The 12068-nt window shown below is 55.0% G+C and overlaps 1 protein-coding gene across 5 annotated transcripts in view; it reads left to right on the top strand.

The window, feature by feature from the left end:
• The window catches only part of ZMIZ1 (zinc finger MIZ-type containing 1), a 233972-nt gene that overhangs the window by 132401 nt on the left and 89503 nt on the right, over positions 1-12068 (top strand). For all 5 annotated transcript variants that reach the window (XM_057531059.1, XM_057531061.1, XM_057531062.1 and 2 more), the window contains 2 exons: positions 538-651; positions 7398-7503. In XM_057531059.1, coding sequence (XP_057387042.1) covers positions 538-651; positions 7398-7503 — 220 coding nt within the window. The remainder of the gene's footprint in view (positions 1-537; positions 652-7397; positions 7504-12068) is intronic.

Genomic DNA, 12068 nt, shown 5'->3' with positions numbered 1-12068 from the left:
TGTGGCCTGGAGGCCTCTTTCTGACGCCCCTGCTCTGGCTATTTGGCTGTGGCAGGGCTTGCTGAAGCCGGAGCAGGCAGCATGTGGTGGTGGTTACTGGGGCAGGGGTGGGGGTGGGTGCTCATCCAGGAGGAATCTCCAGGGCCAGTCTGTCCTGACTCAGGGAGAGCCAGCAGCCCCAGGGATGGGAGCCACATGCCACCCTCCTGAAGCCCACAGGGTTTCCTACCCCACTGCCAGCATCCAGAAGACATTTTAATATCTAATATTAGTGCCCTTTTCTAGACCCTGGTTTTTCTATCTTTGCAATGGGGCCACTAATCCCCATGCCACCAGGAACTGGGCTGGGGTCGGAGATGCAGAGGGAAGGTGGATGAGAAGGAGTTTGAGAAAACTCGTTACTCCTGGCCTGCCCCTTTCTGTGTGTCTCCTCCCCAGGGATGCTTGGGGTCTTTGCGGCCCCAGACTCTCTCACATTAACGTGTGCTGGCCTCACTCCTGGAGCCTCATGCTGCCTCTCCTTTCCCTCTCCCACAGCACTTACAGAACCCTGCCAACTTCCACAATGCTGCCACGGAGCTGCTGGACTGGTGCGGAGACCCGCGAGCCTTCCAGCGGCCCTTTGAGCAGAGCCTGATGGGCTGTTTGACGGTGAGTCTGCACTCGCCCCGCCTGTGCCTACGCCCAGGGAGGATGGCTAGGGACTAGTGCGCCTGTCCAGGCTGCTGCTGGAGGGGAGGGCCCTTCTGTGTGTACCCCTGACACACATACACCCACAGGGAACCTGGTCTGATGGGGAGACAGAGTCCTCGGGATTACGTGGGTTCTTTACACTTGATGAGAAAGACACAGATCCTACCTTGAAGAGTTCCAAGTCTGATGGGAGTAAATGTTCCATCATAAGTAAAGCAGAGAGACTCTTGAAGGGTTTTCAGCCCTCCTTTTATCCAGTCATTCATTCATTCACTTAGGTAAACATCTTTTGAGCTCTTTTTATAGTCAGCCATCCATCTATACATTCATGTAAGCATTTATTGAGCTCCTATTACATCCATCCATCCATCCAAATGAACACTGATTGATCCCTCGTTTATCATGCACAATCCCCTCTGCTAAGTCCTGGGAAACTGAAGTTGAGTAAGACCTTGCCAAGCCTGATTCCCTCTTTAGCGGGGAGACAGATGTGGAAAGAGACGGTTGAGAAGATTGTGTACAAAATGGAGGCAGCATAGAGAAGGGAAGTGTTCTCGGCCCGGGTGGTGGGCAGGTTGCAGAAAACTGAGAAGAGGAGCCACTTCTACATCTGCAGGAGTTTGATACATCTGCACAAGCAGCTGAGGATAGCGAGAACATTCTAGGCACATGGAATGGCACACACCAAGGCCCAGATGTGCAACAGAACCCAGGGAACTGAAATTAACTCAGCTTGGTGAAGGTCTAGGATACAAGCTGGGCAGAGGCCAGGCCCAGAGCTAGCGGTATCATTTGCCAAGCTTCGGAGCTTGCCGGCTGACAGACACGTGGAAGGGGCTCAAAGCTTATGCTTGTCCCCAGCCACGTGGCCTATATCCATAAGTGTGAGGGCACCTCTGCGGCCAGTGAGGACAGCTGCTCAGAGGGTCCTGAGTCAGCCTTAAAGGGGACGTGGGTAAACAGATTGCTGGGGAGCCCAGCTACCCCAAGGCTTGGAGAGGAGAGGCCAAGACTTATGCCTGGTTAGGCGGGAACAATAAGTAAAATTCAAGGGCACCATGTTTTCTGAAAACCTCCAGACAGGAAAGAGGTGAAAGGCCATCCCTGCAAAACACCTCTTCGGTGCCTGACACTGAGCTTGGCCCACTGGATATGCCTTCTCACTGTATCCTCAGAGAAGTCTGGTCCTGCCTTCTTCCCCATTTCACAGAGAAGGAAACTGAGATGTTGTGACTGACTTCCCAAGTTCACACAGCCAGTTAGAAGTGGACCTGGGATTCAAGTCAAGACCCGTCTGCCTCTAGAGGGGATATTTCTGGCCATTAGGGATGCGAAGCAGGGATGCAGCCAAGACCCTCCCTGGGCTCCTCCATTTGTCCGAAGCTGACACCATCTGGCTCCCTCAGGGCCACTGGGCCAAATCAGGCGGCAGCCTGCACTGCCCAACCCTCCTTATCCTCCAGCCCCCTGAGCTCCCCCTCCTTCACCCAGCTCCCTTAATCCTCTTTGTGGGGATCCTGGGTCAGGCTAAGCCCTGCGGGCAGGGACAGGTGTTACTCCCATCCCAGCTGCTGGTAGCCGTAAGTGAAGGGGGTGGGGGGGCTGCCACGCTCCCCCAGCACCCCACCCCAAGCCTGGCCCTGCCTAGGAGGTGGGGACCTGAGGCTGAATCCAACAATGGCCCTGGCCAGGCTGGCTGGGCAGGTGGACAGGAGATGACTAGAAACTGGCCCTGCCCCAGCCCTGTCGTTCATCTATTCATTCAACAAACGTTCACCGAGTCCCTGCTGTGGGCAGGTCCTGCACAGGGGCCCCCCAGGGGAGTGCAGTGAGCACAATGGGCCTCTCTCAAACAGCTTACCTTCCAATGGGGAGGCAGACGCTAAACACATAAGGAGTAAGTAAGGATGTAACCCAGCGCCCTGTAAGAGGGGGCAGGGTGGTGGTCAGGAAAAGTCTTGGTGGAGGTGACCTCCAGCTGAGACCTGAATAGCAAAAAGGAGTCAGCCAGGGGAAGATGAGAGAGAAGGGTGCTCCAGGCAGAGGGAACTGCTAGTGCAAAGGCCCTGAGGCTTGATTTGTTCAAGGAACAGACAGAAGTCTCAGATGTCTGGAGCACAGGAGAGGGAGAGGGGTACAAGATGAGGTCGAAGGGGGAAGCAGAAACCAACTAACACAGAGCCTGCAAGCTAAGTGAGAAGAGTTTGGAGATGATCTGAAGGGCAATGGGGAGCCCTTGAAGGGTCTTAAGCAGGTGAGGGATGGGATGTGATTTGTGTGAGGACGTGAGCTGTGAAGGGCAGCATCCTTGGAGGGTAGGATGGAGGGATTCTGGAGGTCTTCCCGGAGGAGGGAGCCCAAGGAAAACTGTAGGATCTGACTGGCAGGGGATGAGACCACAGGAAACTGTGTAGACAAAAGCCCAGCGCCAGCTCTGCACCCCAGTTTAAGGCATACACTTGGTTGAATGGCCAGCTCTGACCCCCACCCGAACCCCCGACCTGCCACTTAGCCAGAAAGGGGACTTTGGCCCACTGGCCACAGCCATAGAGACCTGAGTCTGACTGTCACTTGAAGCACAATAGAACCAGCAGCAGAAAAGGTTGGGGGGCGGGGGGGGGGTCATAGAAGACACCCTTGGTGCCCACAGCATTTTCCTGGCACTGTCTCCTTGCATCCTTATGAAGACCCTGCAAGGGGGCAGGGAAAGGCTTATCAATGCTATTTTACAAACAAGGCAACAGAGAAGGGGAGCAGCTTGCTGCAGTCCCAGGCTGGTACCACTGACCCCCCAGGACCCCCAGGGCCCTGCTTGCTGCCAGTCCTCCCATCCCCCTGGGCATCCTTAGCTGCAGCCGTGACCCATGGGGAGGGATGAGATGGGACAGGTGAGAGATTCCCAAGGGGCCTAGGCAGGGCAAGCCTGCCGAGTACCCCCCATCTCGCTCCACAACACACACACACACACACACACACACACACACACACACACACACACACTCGCACCGCTTCCCATTCAGGGGGCAGCCTAAGCCCTCCAGGTTGCCATCATCCCCTGGGTGACCTCTGGAAACAAATTCCTCTGGATCCGGCTTACTTGGAGGGTGTAAATTAAAAACAACTTAGCCTTGGGCAGTAAATGGACACATTTTTGCCACACCAGGGCCAGGCCCTGGGATGAAGAGCCTTGGGACGCTGGCAGCCCCGGGCCCCACTCTCTGCTTCATGCCCTGTGACGCCAGGATGCAGAAGTGCAGGAGCCCCACGGCCCCTCCCGAGGGGCATCAGCACGGGCACTACTTCCTCTTCAGGACCAGGTTCTTCCCTGGCCCCTCCCTTAGCAGCAGGGCTGAGCCCCCTCTCTGGGGGTCCCCCTCAAAGTCAGGCCTCTCTGGACTTGCTCCTCCTTCCTCCCCTGAGGTGGAACATGCTTGATCTGCTCGAGGAACAGAAAGAAGGCTGAGGCGGCCAGAGCATAGGAGAGGGGAGATGGGTACAAGAGGAGGTGGGAAAGGGAGACAGAAACCAGTTAGCACAGCAGCAGTGCCCTCCCCGTCTCTCCAGGGAGGAATTCCCCACAGCCTCAGAGTGTTCACTGCTGAAGCCATGGGTGTATGTTCACAGACAGCATTCACTGAGCTGTGTGCCTGGTCCTGGCTGTCATCCTTACAAGGAGGAGATTTTGTACCCATTCTACAGATGAGGAACCTGAGGCTCAGAGAGGTTAAGTAACTTGCCTTAGGTTGCACAGTATAGGATGGAGCAGGATTGGAGCACAGGCCAGTTCCCCTGACTGCCTCGTAGAAAGTCAGAGTCCAGCCACCAGCTGGGAGCAGAAACCCCTTCTTTAGCATTTCCCAGGCAGCCTGTCCTGCTTCATGGCCAGGAGGCTCACTGCTTTTCAAGACAACACACTCCCTTTATGGGACTAACGTAACTGTCACATGCCTTTGAATATGCCCCCTCTCTTGCCTCTGGACTTCAGTTTCCCTCTCTGTGGCATGAGGGGCTGGACCCCCTGACCTACAGGGCCCCAGGGTCTGGGTCTCAGCCAGCTAGGCTCCACCGGTCAGCCTTAGGAGCACCTCGAGGGCTGGGCCGAGCCGAGCTGGCTGGACCCAGGCAGCCAGCAGAGGGCAGCAGCTCTGTGGCCGCTCACCGCAGGCATTTGTCGGGGAGGGGTCTTCACTGAGGGGTCTTTACGCCCATTGGGGTGGGAGAAGGCCTCTCTGAAACACGACAGGAGGCTGCTCAGCTGAGCCCGCCCTCCCCACAGCAGTCAATCAGATTCACCTCACTGGACTTTCCGGGGGTCCTTAGACTGGGCCAGGGGAAGCCAGGGGCTGCACCAGGTACTCTAGAATCGCAGGGTCCAGCTTAGCCTGCTCTGCCACACCTGTGCTGTGTGACCTTCAGCCAGGCCCTACCCTCTCTGTCTTGGTAAAAGGAGACTGTTGGAACCAATGACCCTTCTGAACACTGGGCTCAGGGCACTTGGTGACAGATACTTCCAGGCCTGCAGGAGAGCCCTTAGAACCAGTCCCAGGCCCCTCTTGCTCAATATAGCTAGTTTCTGTCTTTCTTTTTTCTTGGAACCAGAGCAACAGGATTAGCCAGTATTGGCCAAACAGAAAGACCTTTGCCTTTCTGCCCTCAACCCAGAGCCTGAGGGTTCTCCATGCAGGTTGGGAGTTATGGCCTTAACCCTTTGTGGGCTGAAAAAGAAGTCCTCTCATGGAAAGAGCCCAGGCTTTGCAGCCTGACTGCCTGGCATCGTATCCTAGCTCTCTCACAAACAAGCGTTGTAACCTCAGGCTGTTACTCATCCTCAGTCTCCTCATCTGTAAAACAGAGATAGTAATAACACTTCGTGGAACTGTTGTGAGCATTTGGCACCTCACTGCTTAGGAAGGAAACATTTACTTAGCCCTTGTACCTGGGAGCGAGCATTCTTACTACACCACTGTGTCAACATAGCCCACAAACAGCAGCCTCACTGATGCAAAAGTCCAAACAAACTGCCTGTGCCCACTCGCATCCACCCCAAGGCTCTCCTACCAGAGAGGGCACCATAGTCAACATCTGAGCTGAAGTGACCCTTCCAGAACCCTTCTCCCTGATGTACAGTGTCTGTCTCCAGAACTGAAATACTCAACAGGCCATAAAGAATTAAGGGCCTTGGTTTTTCTGCTTGGACAGTGAGACTAACAGTGAAGAAGCCCCGGCCCTGGGATGGCTCAGTGACTCTGGAACGTGGCGTGCGTGTGGTGGACGGTGCAAGGGGGAGTGGACGGGGTGCATAAGAACTGCAGTACAGGGGCAGATACTCTCTGTGGGCCTCAAGTGTCCGTATATGGTAAATGAGATGGTTGGCCTAGATAAGTGGTTTTCCCACACTTTGTAGCTCTAGAGCCCTTGTAATGAACCCCTAAAATATAAAGCATATAATGGGGAACTGTTCTAATGGCTGCAGGGGCCGGGCGAAAACCCATGGCAGCCTCGGCCCTCTGAGGACCTCCGAGCGCCTCTGCAGCAGGTGGTCTCTAGGGGCTCGATGACGGAGCCTTCCCTTTCTCAGAAGAATGAGCCCCACATCTGGGAGCACTCCTTTCCCAGTCAGCCATAGCCGCCCCAGCTGCTTCCTGAAACGACTCCATTTTCCAAGGTCCTTTCTTCTTAATAAGGAAACCTAATTTGGCTGCTGTTAATGAGGAAGCCAGGCAGGAGGGAGCAGGTCTGGCTGGCGGGACACCTGGGAACGGGCAGGTGTGAGCCTGCGGAACCGTTCATGGGGCCCCAGGAGCGTCCTGTCCCTCACTTCCCCCCACCCCCTAGGACTGACAGCCCTCCCAGCCCCTGGCTTCTCCCACTTCCAGCCCACACGTCTGAGGTTCACAAGGAGATGGGTGGGACCTCCGGTCTGAATGCACAGCCTGTGCTCTTATAGGTGCCTCCCGTGTGCAGAGCCAGCGCTTGGGGCTGGAGACAGACCCCAGGCTGAGCCTGACAGGCCTGCAGTTTGGGGACTAGGGTCTGAGAGGCTGCGGGGCGCTTGGCACGGAGCTGGGGAGCACCAGGCGTGTCCATCTGGGGAATTCTAAGCTGTCCGTTGGGCAGCTCCAAGCTGGAGCTCCTGGGAAGTGGTGAGTCCTAAATCAGGGCTTCTCCCCAGGTGCAGATTCTGACTCAGGAGGGACCGATGCCGCTGGGTGGGAACCGTGCTTGGAGTATTGATGATAGCGAGTGCCCCGCAGTGGTGGCTGCTGGAGCTCAGTGAGGGATGGGGGAGAGGTGGGAGGCGTGGGAGACTTCCTTGGGGGGGAGTTTGAAGAGCTGCACTGGGGGAGCAGAGACCCTGGCCTGGGGCCACGCAAAACACGGTAGTACAGCATTCCCCCGCCAACTCCTAGAATGGGGCCAAATTTGAAAGTGGCAGGGCCTGGGATTTGGGGTCAGGCCTACCTCTGGACTGGAAACCCCTGAGGGCAGGGCCCGGGATCCCAGGGCCTGGCATGGAGGAGGTTCTTATCAGTGTTTGCTGAGTGACTGAACGAGGCAGTTTGAGTCCCAGCTCCGCCTGACATTGGGGACCTGCCTTAGCCTGCCCGCCTCACCTGTGAAATGGGCACATCTGCCACTCTGGATTCAGAGGCCTGGCATGGAAAGTGACTCACCCCTGCCCTTCCTCCCCATCTTGCTGGCAGGTGGTCAGCCGGGTGGCAGCTCAGCAAGGATTCGACCTGGACCTCGGCTACAGACTGCTGGCTGTGTGTGCCGCAAACCGAGACAAGTTCACTCCGAAGTCTGCCGGTAGGTGACGGCTGGGGGCTCCACGGTATCGTCGGGAGGGGGGTGGGGCACTGGACTTGAACCCAAGGCTGTCACCACCCCTGTTGGCTGGTGCCTCGGTTGGTCCAGGTATGGCGTGAGCCCCCGAGTAGCAGCAGCTCACCTGCTGGCCTCTTGAGCCCACAAGTAGGGCCTTTCCCTCATCTCAGGGCCAGCAAGGGGCCCGGGGCACACCACACCCCAAAAACAGGCTTAAAGGGAGATGCACATCATCTCATTCCATCACCACAGTGACCCCTTGGTGTAAGTGCTGTGATCATCCCCATTTTACAGCCCAGGAAAGTGAGGCTCAGAGAAGCTGCAGAGATTTCCCCAGGTCACACAGCTAAGAAGTGACAGAGCTGGGATTTAAGCCCAGGCCTATACTCCAGTATCAGCATCCTTAGCCCTGAGGCTCCACTGCATTCATTCAAAATTTTTTTAATTTAAAATAAAACACAAATTAAAATAAAAATGAATCAGTACATTCAGGATTCTAAAAGACTGCTCTGTGTAGTATTCTCCATTGCAACTCTGTCCCGGCACGGGACCCCCTGACTCTATAGTAAGCAGAGGCCACGGAAGGTGCCAGGCAGCATTCTGTCTGTGAGGGCTTTAAGCACCCTAAAGGTGCAGCTTTACCTGTCCCTCCATCCTCATTACCTTGCTTAAAAGCAGAGGAAGCTGTGTAAGCTTTTACTTGAACAGACCTGGACAACCCAGCCCTGTCACTTGCTGAGTGTGTGGCCTCTGAGCCTCAGTTTATCTCCTCGGGAAGGCAGGAATGGCAATGAGACCTACGTTGCCGGGGTCAGTGCCGAGCAGTGTCTAGATGTTGTTAACGTTCTTTATGGAGTCTGAACAATTCATTGAAAAAGAAGAAAGTCAGTTATTTCCTCTGTATAACAATAAAACAGACGTTTTCTCTGAATTCGTCCATCAGTTCTTTGGAGTGTATATAGAAACAGCTTAATGCAAACGTTTAAAGGACATCTCATGATGGGTTTTCATCAGTCTGCACAGCCCACAATCGCTTGAACACGGGTTTGTGCTTTGCTGTGTTTACGACGGTCCGTGCACGTGGATGGCAGGTCACTTATAAAAGGTGGTGAAGGTCTCATTAGCCAATAGCTGCTCTGAGATCCCTGACGTGCCAGCCTGTGTTGGGCTATCGCTATTGTATTGAACTGCTTGCCAGAAAATGGTCTTGGAATCCCATAAGAGACGTCTGTTCCTGATGGAATCTGCAGTTTTAATAATAACTTAAGTCAATACAATTTTGACAAGGTAAAAATTGCTGCTTATCCAAGACGCATATACATCCATATCGCTATTTAGTGCCTGCTCTCTGCAGGCATCTGGCCGGGGCTGGGTTGTGCTGAGGGGTTAAACAGATGTGGTCTCACCTCGGGAAACGTACCGTCCAGAGCAGGGATCGGCAAACTTTCTTTGTAAAGGGCCAGATCGTAAATAGTTTAGACCTTGCAGGCGATACGAAAGCAGCCATAGACAATATGTAAACAAATAAGTGTGGCTAGTTCCAAGAAAGCCTTACTTATGAAAGTAGATGATAGGATAGTTTCCTGATGCCTGGTCTAGAGGGAGAGAAAATCATCGACCAGATAATCACAGCTGTTTGCTGTACACCAGAAACTAACACAACATTGTAAATCAACTATACTTCAATTTTTAAAAAAAGACATGCAAAAAAGTCACAGCTGTATGTGTGACTGTGTGCGTAAATTCAAGCTGTGATAAGGGCCATGAAGGAACGGTCTCAGGGATGCCACGAGACCACCTGGGAGTGGGGAAAGTCTTCCCTGAGACCCAAAGGTCAAGTAAGAGTTGAGTAGGGGAAGAAAAGGAGGAAGGATTGACCAGGTAAAGGGAACAGCCTATGCAAAGGCCCTGAGGTAGAAGCAAGCATGGCTTTTTTTTTAATAAGAACTAAAGGAAGGCCAGTGGTTCCAGAGCCCTGGGGCAGAAGTCAGCAGCAGTTAGACACACAGGGCCTGTCTTGAGGGTTGTCCTAAGAGTAACGGGAACGTGGCTAAATTCTAATTTTGCAAAGATCGCTCGAGCTACAAAAGAACAGGTTGACCAGGGGAGGCCGGTGTGGATGGAGGGAGCCAGTTGGCAGATTGCTGGGATGTCAGGATGAGGATGATGGTGGCTGGACCAGGAAGGTTCCACTTCCTGTGGAGTGGAGTGGAGACAAAGGGATGACTCCAAGGGATATGTAAAAGGCAAAACCAAGACAGGGAGAGCGTGGCCAGAGGGGTAGAAGGAAAACAGGAGAATGGGCTGTCCCAGAAACCCCAGCTGCTCCCCAGGTCCATGTGTAGCCCCTCCCTCAAGGGTCTCTCATACCCCTGCTAGTACGTTCTGGGTGCTCTACCATATTTTGCTTCAATGCCCAGCTCTGTGAGACACAGAATATTTTCTACATTTATGGATGAGGAAATTGAAGCTCAGAGAGGTCTTGTGACTTGCCTGCTGTCACACAGCTCGTAAATGATAGAGCTGAGAGACTTGACGTCCTGGCCTCCTGAATCCAGGCCTAAAGCCCACTGCATCATTGCTGACTCTGGGGCCAGTTGGGGACCAAGATGTAGGAGGCCTCTGATCACCTGGGCCAGGATCTGAGAAGCTACTCCATTTGGAAGTGCTCTTTGCTTCACTCAGATCTCTCTAGCATGGCCCTGCCCTCCTCTAAGTGGTATTTCCAGCATCACTTCTCCTGAGACAAGGGATTTGTTCCTTCCCCATCTGTACCCCCAGTTGTGCACTGCTCTTTACAGTCTAGAGAGCCCTTTCCCATGCATATGTCTATCTAGTCACATGGTAGGCCCATGGCCCACGAGGTGCGTTCTCAGTATACCCATTCTGCAGCTGAGAACACTGAGGCCCAACAGGGCCTGTGGCTTAGCTGTCACTTGAATTCACTTATCAGGAGTCAAACCCAGGTCAGCCCCAAGAGCCATGACTAACCACCTTTCCCAGACTGCCTGCCCTCTTGAGAAGTATGAGCCTCAAGGCTCTCAGGGTCCCGGTCATCCCCCTGCTTGGCCCGTCTTTTGGGAAGTCGAGGCACCAGTCTGACGGGGAAGGCTTCAGCTCCTGGTTTCGTTGGTTGGGATAAAGGGTCCGCGGGGGGCAGGCTTGACCATTAGAGGGGTGGAGACCACAGAGAACACAGCAGTGACCCCAGATTCCAGAAGCGACTCCAGCACTGGCCCCCATCTTCTCTACATTGCCCACCTCCCAGAGCTGTGGCCTCATCTGTAAAGAGGGATTATATGCCGATCCCACAGGCTGCCCGGGAGGATTAAATGAAATGCCCCAGGTGCGGAAGTGAGGGGCCCAGCTAATACCTGGCGCACGGTGGGTGCCGAGTCAATATTACTTTCTGGCCTTCCTTCTCTACTTCTGTCTGTCTTTTTCCCAACATGGTTCCCTACCTCTCTAAGGCCCTTTCTGCCTTAGTGAGGCTGTTTCCCACCCTCTCTTTCCCTGAGGCTCTGTGGGTGGGTGCATGACCCGCCTAACCCCACCTCTGGGTACAGCTGGGAGAGCCCCCGTGGTGTCAGTTGTGTGTGTGCAGTGGCCACACCGGCCACTACTGGGCCCACCTGGGCCTCTCCCAGCCAGGCTTCTGCAGTTCTAGAACGTGCTCTGTCCCCAGAGCTCCTGCAGCCTCTCCGCCCTCCCGTCTTCCGTCTCCGTCTGGGTTCCCACTCTGCCTCACTGGCTAATGCAGTTTTTACCCTCCCAGTCCTTCCCTCTCCTTTCTCTCTGAGTGTCTCTGATGCTGTATGTCTGTCTCTGTCTGTCCTTCCCTTTCCTGCTGCCTCTGACTTTCTCCCTGCGTTGTGATGTGTGTGCGCGTGTATATGTGGCGGTGAACATGTCTGTGTGTGTGTGCGTGCGTGTGTGCGAGTGTGTCTCCCCTTCTGCCTCCCCCACCCCTTCTCTCACTCTATCTCCCTGTCTGTCTGTCTTGTCAGGAGGCCAGGCTAGGGCCAGAGGGCCGGTGGGATGAGCTCATGCAGCGAGAAGCAGAGCGGTGCTTTGTCAGGAGAGATGGCGGTGCGCTGGGCTGGGCTGTGCGCGCCAGCATTGGTGGGCTCTGGAGCAGGAGCTCAGGCCTGGGGGCAGTGCTGTGCGGTGTGTGTGTGTGTGTGTGTGTGTGTGAGAGAGAGAGGGAGAGGGAGAGAGAGAGGGAGAGGGAGAGAGAGGGAGAGAGAGAGAGAGAGGGAGAGAGACGGAGCGTGAGCGCAGAGCAGACACTGCAGCAAACAGCCAAGTCAGGCGTCTCCACGTGGGCCCCTCCGATACCCAGCCCCCAGCTCTTTGTTCTGGTGCAGCCTTTAGCCTGTGTGCTCGCACACGGGAGCACGCGCACACGAGCACGCACGACAGCATCCTCCTCGTTGGGAAGGTCCTGGGGGGCCAGCGGCTCCCTCCTCTGCCTCAGTCCAGAAGGTCACCTGCCTTGCGCCTCCCCTTGTCCCCCCCTCCAGGCCACGGCAGGCCCCCCCGCCCCC

The sequence above is a fragment of the Balaenoptera acutorostrata genome, chromosome 16, assembly GCF_949987535.1.
Source record: "Balaenoptera acutorostrata chromosome 16, mBalAcu1.1, whole genome shotgun sequence".
In the NCBI taxonomy this organism is placed as follows: Eukaryota; Metazoa; Chordata; class Mammalia; order Artiodactyla; family Balaenopteridae; genus Balaenoptera; species Balaenoptera acutorostrata.
Note: the sequence above shows the minus strand (reverse complement) of the source record. Positions and strands in the feature narration are given on the sequence as shown.